Source organism: Acomys minous (assembly GCF_964271855.1).
Source record: "Acomys minous genome assembly, chromosome: 10".
NCBI lineage: Eukaryota > Metazoa > Chordata > Mammalia > Rodentia > Muridae > Acomys > Acomys minous.
In genome coordinates this window covers 66,506,503-66,525,689 of record NC_140491.1, presented here as the reverse complement: position 1 = coordinate 66,525,689, position 19,187 = coordinate 66,506,503, and the positions used below count along the sequence as shown (strand labels likewise).

Genomic DNA, 19,187 nt, shown 5'->3' with positions numbered 1-19,187 from the left:
AGATTCTCTGTCCATCCGGTTACCTCATGGAAGCTTCCCATGTTGGCCGAGTGGTTTGTACATGGGACCTGATTCTCTGGGGTTTCTAGGTGCTACAGGGACCCTTTCCTGGCCCTGGGGAGGGTGATTTGGTGTGCACCTGGTGATGGTGAGGCCTGTGCCCCATGGAGAGGGAAGTGTCTGTTCTGTAATTGGGTGCCCAGGTGTCGCCCAGGCCTCAGGCTCTGTGTGGCCTCCTCCCCACAGGCCGTCAACACCCTTCTTTGACCTGTTACAACATCGATACCAGCAGCTGTGGGTACAGGAACAGAAAGCCACTCAGCACGCCATCAAACTGGAAAAGAAACAGAAGGTAGCCTTGCCCTCGCTTCTGAGGGGCTGAGGTTTGCGGGGGTGGGGGTGAGGGGCGGGCGGGGAGAAGAGTTGGCCTAAGTGGGTGTGGCTGGGCAGGAGCAGGGGTCCGAGCCCATCTTCCTGCAGCGAGAGTCAGATCAGGACCGGTCTCAGTGATGGTCCTGGATTGTGTAAAAGATAACTAGGTGCCAGTTAGCAGGCCCTGTCACCTCCGAGCTGGGATGAGGACCCTGTCACATTGACTCTCACACGGGGACCATTCGCTGAACTTCCACCTGACTTCCTACAGAGGTAACTAGGCCTCATGTCCACCAGCCTAGACACACGTGTGCCCCATGCAGGCTGGTGGGACAAGGTGGAGAAGCCAGATCAGCACAGAGAAGTGGGAGCTGCACCCCACACCCCCACCCCCGGTTGCTACTGATGTGTGTCGTTAGCAATGGCATGGAGTGAGATTTTACCAGAAAAAGCACTCCTACTTTTCTTTATGCTGTGCTGTCCATTTTAAAGCACCCAAAGGCCCCTCCTTTAAGACATTCCAAACTTGAGACTTCGGGAGGATTCGTGGTACCGCCTCAGTTGCCCCAGACCTGTGACTGCCACATCAGATCCCGTGCTTTTTAGATTTTACCGGAAGTAGAAGCAGCAAGCCAGGGGCGGGGTCATGCATTCATGGTGCCAGCTCCTGAGAGGTAGAGGCAGAAGAATCAGGAGAAGAAGGTCAGCCTCGCCTGTCATCGTCTGAGGCCAGCCTGGCCTGTGGGAAAGCTCTTACATAAACGCAGAACAAAACCAAACCAGCCTAACGCTGAGCACACACTGCTTTTCCAGAGGACTGGAGCTCGGGTCTCAGCTCCCGTGTCTGGTGAGATAACAATGACCCGTTATTGCCGCTGTAGAGGAACCAAGCACCTCCAGCGCACACATGTGTGCATACATGTACACTCAGGTGTATACACACACACACGCACGCACGCACACACGCACTCGCGTGCATGCGTGTAAAGGCCAGAGGTCAACACTGAGTGTCTTCCTCAATCACTCTCACTTTTTTTGGGGGGGAGGGACAGAGTCTCTCACTAAACCTGGAGCCCACTGGTTCATAGACTGTCTGGCCAAGCAAGCCCCGGGTTCTGTCTGCCTCCACCCCTGAGAGCTGAGGTTACGGATACATGCCATTACACCCAGCCTTTTATGTCAGTACTGGGATCTGAACTCACGTCCTCACACTTGCCTGGCAACGCTTTACCCACTGAACTGTCTCCCCAGCCACCTACTCCAAGTCCTTGTAGGTTCTGTGTTGTCTCCTTTGCCTGTGAAGCTGCCAGGTACTGAGGCCCGGTCTGAGCTGGTTTTAACTTACCGGGCTTGAAAAGATGATCTCTTTTTAAAGCCAAACCACCCTCATCCCAGAGGCTTGCCTCTCTCTGCCATAAGCCTGTGTACTGCTGGGGGTGGGGGTGGGGACCCTAGCCCTTGAACAGCAGTGACCCTACCGAAGTTCTTGGTGACAGCCATGCAATGAAGCCGTAAGGGACGGGTACACCTTCTTTTTTTTTTTTTTTGAGACAAGGTTTCCCTATTTAGCCTTGGCTGTCCTAGACTCACTTTGTAGACCAGGCTGGCCTCGAACTTGCAGAGATCTGCCTGCTTCTGCCTCCTGAGTGCTGGGATTAAAGGCGTGCGCCACCACGCCTGGCACTGGTACACCTTTTTGTCAGGGAAATGCAGCTTTGGAAAGGCCACAAGGCTGTGTCTGTTGCATTCCTGAGCTCAGCGTGGCCCCCTCTGACTAGACAACCCATCTTCCCTGACAGAGTCTCAACCTTATTCTAGAAAGCAGAGCCTAGGCCATAGGCCAATCCTGAAGGCTTGGAAGTTACTTATAGACATATTAGCTCGATCATACAGTGGTGCCGAGACAAAGCCTGTTTCCCTTCCCCCCAGGCCTCTAGTGCTCACAGACGTTTGCTTCCACCTAGGGCACCTTAGCCCAGGTCCCAGGGTTCTGCTCTTTTGGGCTAAAACAGTTGGAAGAGTTCTAGGAGCAGGAGGAAGGCCATTGTTTTACAGCTTGGGTGCATATACTAGAGATGGTGCCCAGAGCATTTATAGGAACCTGCAGAATTCCTACCCTGTGGCCTGTCCCCGGGGAGCTGCCACAACAAAGCTTATTGGAACCAAGTCAGTAAAGGAGCAAAGGGGCAGGCTGGGGAGGCCCTCCTAGAAAGGCGGGAACCCAATGGGTACCTGTGCCTCCCCCACCCCCCACTTCACCACTGCAGGAATGGCTCCAACATCTCCCAGCTCTCTAACTCCAAGATCAAGGGGTCTACAGGGCTGGTTTCTGCTGAGGTCTCGCTCTTGGCTGCAGGTGGATACCTCTCACTGAGTCCTGGCATGCTGGGACTTATTGCCCATCCCGTGGCCTAAGGGCTGTCTTTGTGTTGGCTTGAACCCACACTTGACTCCATTTAAGCCCAATTACCCCTGATGAGCCTCATCTCCACCCAGTTACACAAGGGTTAGGGCTGCACCCTCTGAGTTTGGAGGGGACACACCTGAGTCCTGAACAGACTCCATGGACTACAGGACTGGTTATAGACCTGTTGTTACCTGTTGGTGGGCACTGAACTCGGGTTCAGAAGAAATGCCCCCCACACACCTTTGAAACCCACTAGAGACCTCCCAGATTCTGGCTGTGTTCAAGTTCCCTCTCCCCCAAGATGCCTCCCTTCCTTCCTCCTCCTGAGCAGACCATCATGGGGACCTGCTCCATGGCATAGTGACACCCTTTGAGTCACCCAGATGCCAGGGTTCCCTGTGAGCCCCAGGAGCTGTGTTAGGGTAGGAGGTGGGTGTAAGGGCGGCTCCCTCACCGCTGCTGCCCTGGGGTCAAATCAGAAACCAAGGCAACCGTGGACTGTTACCAGGAGTAGGACCAGTGGGGCAGTGCCGTGAAATGGCCACAGAGCCTGGAGCAAAGTGACCTTTCAAGGCTGTCACCCAGCAATCCCAGCCCCTGCCCCAGAGCTCCACGGTCATTGCCCTGGTGTGTTAATTGTATTGTTGCTATGACACGCATGACAACGTGGCATAAAGAGGGGAGGATTTCTTTTCCTTCACTATTTGAAGACACATCATGGCGGAGGAGGCATGGAGGCGGAGTTACATTGCCCCAGTCAGGAAGCAGGGACAGATGACCACCTCTGCTCAGCTCTCCTTCTTTTGCTGTCGGTCCAGGACCCCAGGCTATGCGCCAGTAGCGCTCGCATTCAGTGAGGGTCTTCCCTCCTCAATTAGCCCAGTCTAGAACCTTGTCCACAGAGATGCGCAGAGGGGCTGTTTCCATGGTGATTCCCAGACCTTCGAGTAGCAGGGCGAGCATCTCACCGACTCCTTTCTGGCCCGCAGGTGATCCTGGGGAAATTGTATGAGACAAGGAGCAGCCAGCTGAGGAAGTACAAGCCGCCTGTGAAGCTGGATGCTCTCTGGCACCTGCCTCACTTCCAGAAGGTCAGGGTCCTCCCCCCCCCCCTGCCACTTTTGTCCCCTTTCTGAGCTAGCTGATGCCTACTTGTCTCAGAATTCTGTGATCTTCTGCCCCCCCGATGCTCAGGACACAGCATCCATCTGGGTTCTGAGCCCGCTTGGCTCATTAGAGGTGTGTGTGTGTGTGTGTGTATGTGTGTGTGTGTATGTGTGTGTGTGTGATGGGGCTGGGGTAGTGTGCATACGTGTGTATGTATGTGAGTGCAGATGTCTACTATGAAGACAGCTTTGCATGTCACTTGTGTCTTTCACCTGACGCCAGGTGGACTCTCGTGTTTGTTGTACGGAAGGCTAGTTGGCCCAAACTTCTGGGCTTTTTCCTGTCTCCATTTCCCGCTTCACTCTAGGTACACTGGGACTGCAGAGGCAGGCTATGGCACCTCATTTCATGTGGGCTCTGGGGATCTGAACTCTGGTCCTCAAGCTTGGGCAGCAAGCGTTTTACCCACTGAGCCATCCCATCAGCCCTCGGCTAATACTACTGATACACACCCATGGGCGACCTGCTGATATTGACCTGTTTTATAGACCGGAAACACAGAGAATGCTGGGAAAAGGCGGAGTCTTGGGAGAGCTCAGGCAGTCTCAGCACAGAGCTGGGATGGCTGGCCACCCAGAAGCAGAGGCTGTTTAGGTGGAGAACTGGGGGGAGGGGCAGGGGGAGGCAGAGTCGGGTAGCACTGTACACTAAAGCGAATGGATGTGCTGAAGATGCTGGGTCTAGGACAAGAAAGAGGCTGCATAGGCTGTGTGTACCAAAGCCAGGCAGAAGGAGTCTTCCTTGAAGGTCATGAGGGACATCCCTGGCCCTGTCAAGACAGCTGCACAAGCAATATTCCCAGCCAGCCCGGCCCGGCTGTGCTGCCTGAAACCGCGAGTTAGACAGTGAAGGGGCCGCTGCCTTCCTGAGCCTAATGTGCTTGAACAAGCTGCTGAGCTTCAGCGGGAAGGCTGCTTTGCCCCGCTGGATGTGGCCTCTCGTGTCCTGCCCAAGTGGCCTCCATCGACATATGTCAGTGACCATGCGCCCCGCTGCCCATCAGCCCAGGCCTCTGCTGAGCTCACAGTAAATGTCATGACCGAACACTGATGGGGAGGTGGCGGGAGTCACCGCCACACTGCCACTTCTTAGCACCTGTCAGCTCGGAGTCTCCACATCAAAACCTCCCTCCAGCTCCTCCATTTCTCTCTGTGTCCCACACATCTCTCTGCTTGCATTCGGTCACAGTCTCCTCCTAGGCCCCTCCCTCTTTCATTTCCTCCTTGGCCCCTCCCCTTTTTTTCTATTATGCCAGTGACCAAATGCATGCGGGCATCTGGGTGACGTTGCCAGAGGGGCACCAGGACCCCCAGCTCCCATAGGCACAAGGTAGCCTCCGGGTGCCCTCTATGCTTACAGTAGGTGGCCTGACAGGAGCTTGAGGCTAGAGATGATTCCGTGCCTCTGTTTGCTAGAGAACTGGGTTTGTCTTAGGATCTGGGGAGTTCTGCTACACACTAGGACTTCTGAGGTATTCTTAGAAGAAGTTACCAAGCAATGACAACCCTGTCTGGTGGCACGCGTCATGTGTGGCTAATGTGGAGTAGATAAATGGCATTTTATCCTCAGAACAAACATCCCGACCCTGCCTTGCAGGTGAAGTGTGTTGTTTTTAACCAAATCTCAATCGTTCTATTTTACCAATAAAGACTCAGGAGCCAGATGCTAGGGTGAAAGCCTACTAGCTCAGAGAGGCAGAGAAAGCGCCCAGCTGACCTTCCTCCTCAGCCAAAGACCCTCCCTTCCACTTCCTGTGTGCTTCTGTTTTCGTCCTCCTCACTTCCTCTTCCTCTCTGGTTTTTTTCTTAATAATCCTATGTTCATTTCCTGTCAATTGGCCCCGCCTCTTGACCTATAGTTGACTTTATTTAATTCAAACAGAAAGCTCTTGGGTTAAAGGCATGTGCTAAGACTGAGCCACACCACAACTAAAAAACAGGGTTTTCTAGTAAACAACACAATATCGGGGTTCATGGTGCAACAGAAGTGGAGTCTAGTGCTTCCCCAGCCTCCCTAGAGGGGCTAGCCTGGAACCTTACATAGCCTGTGTTGCCCATGATGCTAACTGGGTAGGTGATAGGTATTCTCCACCCACGACATGAGCCAACGCAAGCCAAATTACAGGCTTGCCAATAAAGGCAGTTTTATTGGGAGCAGCTCTAGGATGGGGGCGGGGCGGGGCAGTCCCAAGGAACGGGACCAGGAAAGCCGCCATGCAGAGAGAGACAGAAAAGCAGAGACAGAGAGAAAGAGCGTGTGCCCGGAGAGAGAGGAGAGAAAACCAAAATGTCTGGATTATAGAGGGAAAGGAAGCCCAGCCCTTGGGCTGGAAAGTTCAGGTAGGGACTGAGGGATGCTGGAAGAACCTGGAGGCCAGGTCTGCTTTGGTTAAATAGGCACCTCAGCCGCTTAACTGGGTGTGAATCCCAACACTAGGTACCTTAGACAGAGGGCCAGGGGCAAGCCCAAGCCTTTCCTGTATGCCTCCCAAGGATGCCCCTGAAATCCTGCAAGTTCGTGTCCAATTACCCATTACACGGGCTCTGGAACATAACATATGTGCCAGGTTCTTTAAGCGGGACTGCTCAGGAGCATTATCTGCCCCTCAGAGAACCTCGGACCCCTGAGAACTGCCGTTATAGGACGTGGGCTGACAGCAATACTGACTGAGCATGCAGCACAACCAAGTGTTGGATAAGCACAATTTGTAGGTACCAGTGCCCCCGGCGTGGATGCTGAGGATAGAGCTGCCTTAATCTCGGGGTTCCTGAGACCTCTCCCTGTCTCCAAAGCAGCCCTATCAGGTCCTTCCTCGTCACCTAGGGGTGCCTTGGGCCTCTCTGCTTCCCTTTGAAGAGCCTAGCAACTTTGCAGTCAGCTGGTTAACTAGACAGTCTTTCATCTTCCTCAGTAATGTGTAAGTCCACAAGAACCGGGCTTCAAGGCTCTAGCCATCTCCTCAAGGCTCAGGGGTGCCTGGCACAGATGTGGTGGCGGTGAGTAACCCCTGAAATGAATGGGTAACCAGTCCAGAATGACCAAAGATTTTTCACAGCATCCCACAGACGCAATGAGACCCTCCAACCCACACAGACGCCCCAGCCTTGCCACCAACGCAGGCAGGGGCTGTGCTCAGAAGGCACACCCGGGCCAGGTCAGGCTGCTGTCGTTTCACAGTACAGGAAGCCCCGGGAGGGCCTTTGTCTGGGTCGCATGTCATTGCTGATCTGCCGCCCCCACCCTGGCCCCATTATGATGGGAAAATGCACTTCCAAAAAAGTTGAACCTGTCACGGTGATGGATAACCTAAATGGACCCTCCCTGCTCACGAACAGATGTCGAGGCTGAACTCTGTCAGAAATAATTAAACACCCTTCACATGGAAAAACAGCAGGCAGGGTGGGACGTCCACCCCGTGGCTGGGTCACCGTGTCAGACAGGCGGCTTTCTGCTCTCTCTCAGCCAGCCAGGGAAGACCCCTAGTCTTCGGCATGAGAAGAGAGAGGCCAAGGAAGACAGTGGTGCATCCCTATAGTGACTTCTCTCTGGTCTCTGTCTGTGTCCTGCGATTGGCAGTGCAGGGTGGAGGGCTTCCCAGCAGCTGCTGTGGAGCCTTGCAGCCAGGATGTTCACAATGTGAGGGGCCAGTTGAGACGCTGGGAGTTTGGAGGCCCAATCTCTACATCCAAAAAATAAGAGAGTAGGGTCAGGCCTGGGAGGCGTATTCTGCACCAAGACAGGAAGTCATCAGCTCCTACCCTTTAGGGTTGACCCTCTCTGCTCCCCGAGGGGGGAGGGGGGGCATTGAGATTCTTGTTCTGTCTGTAGTGTGTGCTGGGGACTACAGAGGGGAGAGAGGCCAGGGGCAGGGAGGTGGGAATGGCCTGGTACGGTGTCTGTGTGTTCAAGAGAGCCTCCAGCATCAGGCAGTCGAATGGTGAGGGTACCTTGCTGTGTCAGATAGCGTCGCCTGTCTAAGGCTTACATCCTTTTCTGTAAGATGCGCTAATGAAGTTCTCTGGCAGGACACATTTGTGCAGAGTTCAGCGCGGCTCCTGGCTCACAGTAAGCTCACAGTAAGCCGGCCATGCGTGCCCTGAGGACAGAGGTGATTGTCCGTCCACCCACCCACCTATCAGCTCGTACTCATCATTCATACGTGTTCTCCTTGAACACCTCCATGCCAGCTCTGTTCTCTAATCTGAGAACATGATGGTGAGCAAGCCAGAATGACTTTGGCCACACATCACACACACACACACACACACACACACACACACACACACACACACCACACCACACACATCACACACACCACACATCATATACACACACACCACACACACTTACCACACACAAAACACACACACTTACCACACACTTACCACACACAACACACACACACACTTACCACACACATCACACACACACTTATCACACACATCACACACACAGACTTACCACACGCATCATACACACTTACTACACACATATATTAATACCACACACCTATACCACACATATCACATACTCACTTATATACACACATCACACACATACACTTATAACACACATCACACATGTACAGATATACCACAACATCACACACACACTTATACCACACATATCACACACACACACTTACACCACACACATCACACACACTTACACCACACACATCACACATACACACCTACACACCACACAACACACACCGAAAGTGGGCCTTGCTCACGCACATCCCAGCCCCATCTCTGTCACACACTCCATCCTCCCTGCTAGCCCTTGCTTGTCTGCAGTGCCGATCCCCACCAACATTACATAGTCTTTCAGTCACTAAAGTAAGAACAAATTGACTATATTTTCATTTGGCTTTTGGGTTCAGCCCCACTGCTTTAGAATAATGGCCCAAGCCATTAAGCTAACAGTTTGATTTACAAGCTCCTGTGCTCTGGACGCTGGGATCAGCCTCCTCTTTCTGTGGAAGACTAACCCTGCCTCGGGTCTCCTGGGCCTCTGGCTCCTTTACGAGAGCGGAGACCGAGGGAAGAAAACGTATCTGCAGTCAGCCAAGCAGGGCCACCCGGAGAAGCAGCCGATTAGGAGAAGCAGCTGAATGCAAGGAAAGGATTTTCTCTGCCACCTTTAAGCTCCCGTACAAATCATAGCTGGCTGCAAAGTTAACTCTCTGTTAAGCCCTAGAGGTCTCCAACCTAGTGCACCCGACTGCCCCCACCTCTTCAAAGAACTTAACACCAAGAGAGATCACTCCTGCCGGTGGATGTCCCATCCCAGCATCCTGTTTCCCAGATCCAAGCAGGGAAGCCTGAAGCCAGATCCACAGCCCCGCCCTGAGCCTCTCACTGGCGTATTTTAAGGGTCCCGTCACTCTCAAGTTGGAGTAAGGATCATCTGTTGTCACCCGGAAGGGCACCGAGTGTAGAAAGGGGACATTCACATGCAGAGTCAGGAGACTGGAGAGTGACTTGGAAGCCAGGTGCTGCTGCCCTTGTTATAGACAGAGCCATGCAGAAGAGTTGCCTGGGCGGGGACTGAGCAGGGACTTACATAACCTGACACCTTCTGGGGTTTCCTGCTCAGTGGTTCACAAACAGCTGAGGAGACAGGAAAGGAAGGACAGAGCTGGGCTGCAGCAAACGGGAGTTGGGGGGGGGTGCTCGCCAGATACCTGGAGCAGTAGAGAAGTTTTGGGGGGGTGGTCTGCGACCAAGGGGCTGGAGAAAAAACCGACACAAGGGCAGGCTGAGGCTGGCATCCCACAGGCCTTGTTCAGCCCCCTAAATCCCGCCAGCTCCTGGGGATTTTCAGCTTAATCCAGGATGCTCTCCTCCCCTACTGAGTTTGAAAATATTATGTTGAAAACCAGAAGCTGGGTGTGGTGGTGCACTCCTCAGACCTGGCCCTCAGGAAGCAGAGGCAGGTGATTCTCTGTGGGTTCAAGGCCAGCCTGGTCTGCATAGTGAGTTCCAGGACAACCAGAGAGCTAGAAAGTGAGACCCTGCCTCAGGAAAAAAGAAAAGAAAAGAAACCCAACCATACAGATAACTTATTTAACACTATAAGTTAAGTTTCTTTTCATTTTCTTTTTTCGTAAGAAGAGGGCCTCATGAATCCCAGGCTGGCCTCGAACTCACTATGTAGCCAAGGCTGGCCTGGAATGCTTATTTTTAATTTTCTGTATGTGTGTGTGGTTATGTGTGTACACGTGAGCACAGGTATCTGTGGCGACTAAACACATCACATTCCCTGCAGCTAGAATTACAAGCAGGTGTGAACCGGATATGGGTACTGAGAACTGAACTCGGGCTTCCTCCAAGAACAGGAAGTGCTCTTAACTGCCGAGCTGTCTCTCTAGCCCCTCCTGCCCCCCCCCCACCCCCCATCTTCTGAGGCCTAGGATTGTAGCTTTGCCCCACCATGCTTGCTTAATGCAGTGTTGGGGCTTGACCACATAGCTTCATCTGTGCCAGGCGAGCTGAGCTGCTTCTGTAGCCCACGCGCAGATCTCCAACCTGCAAAGACAGTGAGAATTTCAGGCTGAATTTTGGGAACGAGGGAGACTTTGAGTTTCTCAACTCTTCTTTTAGCTCATTTACACGGGACTAAACCTTCCCCTAAGCTAAGTAGGACCCCATGACTGAGGGAGGAGCCTGCCCTTTCTGGGATGTCTTCCTCCTCCGTGTCCCACTTGTCACCTCCTGTCAGCCAGCATCAAAGTGGCTGGTGAAATGGTCCCTAAAACTGCGTGACACCCGTGGTGGGTTCTAGCAGATGGCATTCCGTGATTTAGTGGTGTAAATGAGCAGGTGAAATGTATGCAGTTGTTACAAGAGCAAGCACAGCTTCCCTGGCTTCCTGTGGAGAAGAAGATGCACCCACAAGGGCCTCAGAGAACAGCCTGGGGAGGAAGGGGACACTGTGGCCTCCTCCCTTGCTCCGCTCAAAGCATCCTGGGAAATGGTTAGAGCAACGCAAACAACTGTGTGTGGTTCAACCAAAATCTTGTGGGTGGAAACAGAGTGGGAAAAAGTAACAGTGATGATGGCCATCACCGAGGGATGCGGTGATAGCCACGTCCTGTGCCACCCATGCTGAGATCTTTCCGGGTACCAGCCTGGGTACCTCTGTGTATTGTTGCATAACATGACACTCTCTCAGGAACCCAGTGGCATGAAGAAAGAGCCCCCTACCTTGGTGATGGGGAAGCCAGGCCTCACAGGCTTACAGTCACGCGCCAGGTTAATAGCCAGGGAGGTACCCAGCAGAGACGTGGGCTTGGACGGACAGCCTCCAGGGTCAGGCTCTGGAAGAGCTGATGAGAGCTGAGGGCCTGAAGCTGAGGTCAGGGGTCAGCGGTGCTAACTGAGGGGCCTGGGGAGGGGAGAGGAGGAGAAGGAAGGCACTCAGCAGCAAGGCTTTGATGGGTGTCCAGAGGGTCGTGGCCAGCCCTGCTTGGCTGATTTAAGCCCTTGCTGTAAAACCATACTTCCTGCTGCCCTGAAAGCCACTCGACTTTGATTTAAAAAAAAAAACACACACACACACACAAAAAACAAAAACAAAAAAACCCACTGACATCTTTTAAATTGCAGTTTGGCCCTGAGGCTAAGGAGGAAAAAGGCCATCGATGCGAGACTCAGGATGCCATGCTGCAAGTGGGAAGCAGACCAACTGTGGTAAAATGGCTAAATTTGCAGGCTGAGAGAGCCCCAAGCTGGCCATAGTCCAACTTGCCCCATGGCTGCCGCCCTCACTGCCAGAGGATGCTCACACAGGAGCACAGCGTCTGGTCTACATAGGTCTAGTCTGTGTCAGGCTTTGGCATCTTCCCCCATGGGCAAGCTATTCTCCAGCACTGAGCTATACCTGGGCTCAAACAAAGATTCTGGGACCTGACCCAGCAGATGCTAGAGAAGGAAGCACCGTGGGTCGTGGTCAGCCACCACTGCTTGGTAGTTTGAGCTATGCATTTTACTAGAGTGGGTGTGGGTGTGTGTCCATAGGTGTGTTACGCAGCAAGGTGGGCTCTGCAATGGGAACCAGGCCTGCTGGCAACAGGCCCTAAGGACCAGTCTGTTCTGGGGTACTATCACAGAGTACTCCAGGCTGGACCAGCCTGCTTGGGGCTGCTATCACAGAACACCCCAGGCTAGACCTGCCTACACGGGACTGCTCTCACAGAGTACCCAAGGCTGGACCAGCCTGCTCGGGACTGCTCTCACAGAGTACCCAAGGCTGGACCAGCCTGCTTGGGGCTGCTATCACAGAGTACCCAAGGCTAGACCTGCCTGCTCAGGACTGCTCTCACAGAGTACCCAAGGCTGGACCAGCCTGCTCGGGACTGTTCTCACAGAGTACCCAAGGCTGGACCAGCCTGCTCGGGACTGCTCTCACAGAATACCCAAGGCTGGACCAGCCTGCTCGGGACTGCTCTCACAGAATACCCAAGGCTAGACCTGCCTGCTCGGGACTGCTCTCACAGAGTACCCAAGACTGGACCAGCCTGCTCGGGACTGCTCTCACAGAATACCCAAGGCTAGACCTGCCAGCTCGGGACTGCTCTCACAGAACACCCCAGGCTGGACCCTCTGGTATTGGAAGCTAGAAATCCAATCTGCACTGTAGGCAGGTTCAGATGAAGGCACCTTCTTGCTGTGCCTTAAATATAAGAAATACGGCAGAGGGGTGAGGAAATAGAGATGTACGGGGGAGGGGGTCCTTAGATGGCCACCCGTGTCATCATTTGGTGCTCCTGGTCATGACCTCATCTAACCTTAATCGCCTCCCAGAGGCCCTGCCTCCAATGCCACCCCATGGGTGTTTCACTGTGACTAGCAGGGACTCATCAGTCCTTGGCAACTTCTTTCTCAGGTTCAGTGCAAACCTGTCTCCTTCTGCCTCCCACTTCCTGGTTATATTTCTGGCTTCTGAAGCCCCCTGAATCCCTGGCTCCCCTTGAACATGACAGCTTTGCAAATTTCCCAAGGCACTTACTTTTCCACAGCTGCCAGGTTCTTGACTGCTCTTGGGGGGCAGAGCTCTGAGTGTGGAAAAGTATAGCCCTGGCTTGTAACAATAGGGACACACCCACCCAGACTGTGACCTCTGGCCTTCATCACGTCTTTTGTCACTTTGAACTGTTCTTCTACACAGTTCCGAGCACAGCTATGGGTTGAAGATGCTCGTCAGATGCCCCCTGACGCAGTCACTGTGGGGAGAGCTTCCGCTGAGGAGTGCTCAGGAGAGGCTCAGCTGGATTTGTGCATCACATCGTAGTAACAATAGTAGCAGCGACCCTGCCTTGAGTGCCAGTGCCTGGTGTCAGGTCCCAAGTCATGAGCTTGACGGCTACCCCACAGGATGGATGGACCATGAGACTCTTGACTTTGTGAGAAACGGAGGCTCCTGGTCACAAGGCTGACATGTGATAGGGCCAGGGCAGGAAGTCAGCCCTGTCTGCCTTGGCACCTACATTCCACCCACGATATGCTGGTGCTGTCCTTCCTGTTGTGGGAAAGTGTGGTTGGCCCTGAAGCCGTGTGTGCCTTTGTGCCCCGCATAGCAGACCTCGAACAAGAGTTAGAAAATGTTCTCCCAGGGGCCCAGAAAATCTGAATTTCACTCTGGGCTGGATCAGCTTTACACAACCCTAGAAGATCTTATTTCCCTCATGTGCGACCCACTGTGCACCTTCAAATCACCTGGAAGGGGACAGGGGACTGATACCCGAAAAATGGAATGCCTCTTGCACTTAGAACTTAAATTGAGAAAAGCAGATCAACTTCTAAGGGTTTTGTTGTCTCACTACAAGTTCCTAATCCATCCACCTATCCATCCGTCCATCTGTCCATCCGTCCATCTATCCATCCATCCATCCATCCATGTATGCATGAACCCAGGCATCCAATCAACCATGGATTCATTTTCCATCCAAATTTCCATCCACTCATCTTTCCATCCATTTGTCCATGTATCCGTGCACCCATCGTCCATCTTTTTGTTTATATAGCAACTATTCGTTAAATGTCTACTGAATACACTTACTGGTAGAGTTACCCCCAAGGCCCACGGCAGCCTCATGCTTTCCCCCAGGACACGTTCAGAACATGGTGTTGACATTCTTCCTATGTAGCTGAGGACACTTTGCTTTGATATTTGTCCTTGTGACTTGACATGGCTCGAATCATTGCCCACGAGAAAGTTCTGTTCTTCTTCAAAGACACCAGAAGAATGCCTTCCTGATCACTAAGAGATGCAGCAGCCCACACTTGCAGGCTGAGACACTGAATATCTGAGTGTGGCCCTGGCTGCCCTAGCAATATTGTCGGAGCTGCTCAGCAGCCTATATGAATACCCAATTAGGTGCAGGGGGGTGCCATTTGAGCGGGGACAGCAAAGGACTTAATTTACAATCGAGCACAAAAATCAAAGACCCTGTCAACCAAGGAACCGTGTGCTCAGATAAGCACTTCCAGGGAAACTTCCAGAGAAAGTAATTAAGGAATCCCCATTGACCAAATTCAGCGGCAAAATTTGGAGCCCTGGAGTTTGCAGCTCACCAGGGATCCAGTGTCTCCTCCCATTTGATCCTTCATCAAAATGAGCAGTGGTGTCTGGGAAGGCTCCCCAGCTCTCCCTGGCACACCTCTCCAGCGCTGCCTGCCTGCGCCTGCACGTGTTATCTTGTCAAAGACGCTATAAGCAACAAACAGGATCGCTGCTTTGTGAGAAGGAGGGGGATTAATTCCCTCTACTCTTCAAGATCTGGCAAGAGCCGGTTAGTATTTATCAAGTACCTGCGGTGTGAACAGTTCTGAGAGTCCATGCACCGCACCCCTAGCCCTTGCTCCTGGGTGACTCCACTCACAGATCCCGTCCTGACAGGTCCTTGGTGTGCTGGGAGGTACCTTCGTTGGTCAGAGACGCCAACAGGTGCTTAGGCAGCATTTCTCTGAGTGGCTGTTTACAGGGATGGGTAGGCTTGTTGACCAGATGTCCTTAGCACACCATGATCTTTCCCAAGGGGATGTTGCTGAGGCAACCTAGGTCCTGGGGGTTGTCTGCTTACAGAGAGAGGGTCCTCAGAAAGGTCTCTTTCAGGACATCGCCTCTCCTAGTACTCTAGCTCTCTTGAGCTGACAGAGAAAGAAAGCCTTGCTGGGCACTGAGGAGAAGCAAACATGACCTTCTATGTTCTGATATTCTGAAGGGGTGGGCAAGCTACAGCTGAACCTGGGGTACCCACTGGGGATATCCCACTGCTTGTTGGTTGGCTGAACCCCTTGGGGATGGAGGCTTGGGGATACTTCCCCCAAAAAGAATAAGAATAGAGCCAAAGGAGCCCCATCATGCAGCCTCTGAAAAGAAGGGACCCCTCTCAGCAGCTCGGCTTGTCACTGTGTTTATTGACAGGCCCATTGAAAAAGAGACCTCCTTGCTGCTCTGAAGTTCTCTCTGTCTCCCACTCACTCCTTTCTCAGACAGTTTTTGAAAGACGAAAAGTCTGCACACACACACACACACACACACACACACCCCACCTTCATACCTGGGCCTGACCCAGCTTGCCGAGGGAGAAGGGGCACAGCCCGGGTGAGCCAACTGCCGAGCCTGCTCACCTGGTCCCACAGTGCACCGCCTCCAATTAAATCAAAACGGTTTGTTTTTAATGGTCTTTTACGCTGACAAGTGGGCGATCATTTTGGGCCCACGAGCTGTCAGGGAGCTGAGGCAAATCCTCGGTTGATAATGCCCAATGCTTCCAATTAGGAGCTGCGGCCGATCCTGGCGCGCTAACGATTCCCCAGTCGCCCCCCAGGCCCCTTTGGCGCTGGCTGTTTCTTCTGCCTCCTCCACCGCAAATTACTGACACAAAACGGAAGGCCCCTCGTCTCCTCCGCCACGCCAGGCCCGGGCCCTGTTGGGTTTAATGAGCCGATGGAAGTTTCGTGGCTCCGGCGCTAAATTCTTTTCTTGTTTGACAGCTGCTCTGCTAAGGCGAGTGTTGACCTTATAAAAGATTTAGTGTTTCTCATTATTTTCTGTCAAGCTTCACAGTGATGGGTGGGTGGTTATCATTTGCATCCCAGGGTGTGTGTGTGCAAGCATGTGTGCTAGTGTGTGTGTGCATACGCGTGTTACTCGGGGGACTTGAGGTGGGGACAGAAAAGGGGTCTCCCTGTATGTCACACTTACCCTCCCCCGAGCCGAGCCATCGTGGCATCTTCCAGTGTGACATTCTTCTTTGGGAGGCCAAGATGATGGATGGTACTGGGGTTCCCCGTGGAAGGAAGCCATAGTGGAGGCAGATGCTGTGTGGAACGACCACTCTGAGGCTTGGGGTGTTTTAGGGGCTGCACTCAAGATCTCCTCAGGGGAACCCCGTCTTTCTCACAAGGGGATAGACAGCCACAGCTTTCCCACCCCTGCTCCAAAGCGTGTTCGAGACTAACAGTTATAAAGGCAGATCCATTTTTCAAAATAGCTCATCTGAAGCTGGCAGTGGTGGCACCTGCCTTTAGTCCCAGCACCAGAGCGGCAGAGGCGGGCGGATCTTTGTGAGTTCGAGGCCAGCCTGGTCTACAGAGCGAGTTCAGGACAGCCAAGGCTACACAGAGAAGCCCTGTTCTCCAAAGGCAAACAAACGAAGGCTCATTTAAGATAATTATGGAGGCATGTATTGGTGCTGATTTTATTCTGGCACCGAACACGGCTTGGGAAGTCTACAGCCATGCCTTTGCCAGGCCCTGCAGACCTCCCTGCCCCCTGAATCATTATGTTCCACCCTGCAGTGGAGTGTTGAGTCCCACATACACATTGACTGTCCCAGGGCCAGGTGAACTGAAGCTACCTGAGGAGAGAAGGGCCCACATCCATCTTTGTTGCCTTGGGAAATACTTTGAGGGCCCACCCAAATAAATCTCTTTTTGTTTTGTTTTGTTTTGGAGACAGAGTCTCTCTGTGTAGCTGTCCTGGACTTGCTTTGCAGACCAGTCTGGCCTCGAACTCACAGCAGTCCACCTGCCTCTGCCTCCTGAGTGCTAGGATTAAAGATGTGTGCCACCACGCCCAGCTCAAATAAATCTTTTATTTAGTTGTATTCCTAAATCCTTTCTTCTAATGTCCCATCAAGATGATTCTCTATGCAAAAAGGAAATAAAATATAACTCACTCGAGAAAAATAAATAAACTGAACTTGACCAAAATTTAAAAAAAAATTATTTTCACTTGTTGGCCTTTGGGCTAAGATGAACTATTTGTAGTCCAAATACTACTGTCAAGAAAATGAAAAGAAAGCCTGGCTTGGTAGTGCATACCTGTGAATCCAGCATGGGGACCAGAAATCCAAGATTATCCTTGGCTATGTGGTGAGGTATGGGCCAGGGAAATCGTGTCTCGTCTGAGCCTTGCACCTATGGATATATGAGGTACTCGGGTAACTCGACAATAAAGAGATAAACGACCCAAATTCAACATGAGCAAAGGACCTGAGCAGACACTGTCTGAAGATGCCACTGAGAGTGCCAATTAGCACAAGTTGCTCATTGGCCACTAGGGAAATGCGAGTCGAAGCCTCAGTGGGCCACCCTTGCACCCATGAGCATGGCTACAGACAATATAAGTGTTGGCAAGACTTGGAAGAAAGCAGAGCACCCATGTGTTGCTGATAAAAATCGGGAACACCCCGCCCCACTTTGCAAGCACACTTCAGCACTTTGCTAGAAGCAGAAACAAAGTCCCACAGGGCACAACAGTTCTACTCTTACCATGTATACCCAAGAGCTATGGAAACGTACGGCACACAAATCCGCGTGCTCAGGCATTCCTGACATCCATGATAGTCAGTAGATAAGTAAATAACAGAAATAACTCAAGCATCCATCTGGTAATAAGCAAAGAAAACACGGCCTTCACATGCAAGGAAGTAAGACTCAGTCATTAGAAATGGGGTGTGTCCATCCTCCAACCTGGGCAGACTTTGAGGACATCATGCCAAGAGATGAACGCTATCACCCAGATCCACAGGTCTATAAACTGCAAACTGTGCCAATCCACCGGGGCAGGAAGCTGATGGTGACTGCAGAGGCTGAGGGGGGCGGGTAGCTGTTATTGGGTCAGACAACTCTTTGGGAATGGTTTGAGACAATGGTTTATATCCTAGGAACATGCCCAAACAGTTTATTTCTTTTCTTTTCTTTCTTTTCTTTTTTCTTTTTCTTTTTCTTTTTTTTTTCTTTTCTTTTCTTTTTTTTTTTTTTTTTTTGTTGTTGTTGTTGTTGTTTTTGAAATAGGGTTTCTCTATGTCATCCTATATGTCCTAGACTTGCTTTGTAGACCAGGCTGGCCTTGAACTCACAGAGATCTGCCTGCCTCTGCCTCCTCAAGTGCTGGGATTACAGGGATGTGCCACCATGCCAGCTTCCAAATAGTTGATTTCTACACTTATGCTGCTAAGAAAATAGGTCTCCAATCTCTTGTGGTTGGTGTGTGTGTGTGTGTGTGTGTGTGTGTGTGTGTGTGTGTGTGTACACATCTGTGAGGGGCTGGACACACACATGTGTATGAGTGGATGTAGAGGGCAGAGAAACTGAGTGCTGTTCCTCAGGGGCTGTTCATCTTCCTTTTCTTTTTTCCTTTTCCTTTAAAGGCAGCATCTTTCTCTTTTCTTTTCTTTTCTTTCTTTCTTTTTTTCTTTTTTTGAGACAGGTTTTTTCTGTGTATCCCTGGCTGTCCTGGAATGTTCTTTGTAGACCAGGCTGGCCTCCAACTCACAGAGATCCACCTGCCTCTGTTTCCTGCTGGGGTTAAAGGCGGGCACACCACCCCACCAGCTAAGGCAGCATCTCTTATTGGCCTACAACTCACTGATTTGGCTAGATTTGCTGGTTAGCAAGCCCCAGGGACACAGCTGTCCACCTTCTCCATTGCTGGCCTTGTAAGAGTGTGTGCCACACCCGGCTTAAAACAAAACAGAACGAACATGAGCTCAGGGAGTGAACTGCTGTCTGCACTGTTTTCCAAGCCCTTCAAGCCTCTTGAAACAAACAAACAAATAGCTCATCCCTTGGCTCTGAGGAGCATATTATGCAGACCTCGTCCTATGGAGGCCAGAGCAGGCTGCTGGTTGACCTCTGATGACAGGAGTCTAGTGTGCTCTCAGATCTCACTCACACAGTAGGCCTCATGTGGCCAGAGGGGCAGCTCAACCTGACCCGAAGGT

General features: G+C 52.1%; 1 protein-coding gene across 1 annotated transcript in view; it reads left to right on the top strand.

Annotated features, from left to right (window-relative positions):
- CFAP77 (cilia and flagella associated protein 77) overlaps positions 1-19,187 on the top strand; it is a 132,343-nt gene that overhangs the window by 101,601 nt on the left and 11,555 nt on the right. Inside the window, exons 4-5 of the mRNA XM_084798607.1 lie at positions 247-352; positions 3,769-3,870. Of these exons, the coding sequence (XP_084654733.1) occupies positions 247-352; positions 3,769-3,870 (208 nt within the window). The remainder of the gene's footprint in view (positions 1-246; positions 353-3,768; positions 3,871-19,187) is intronic.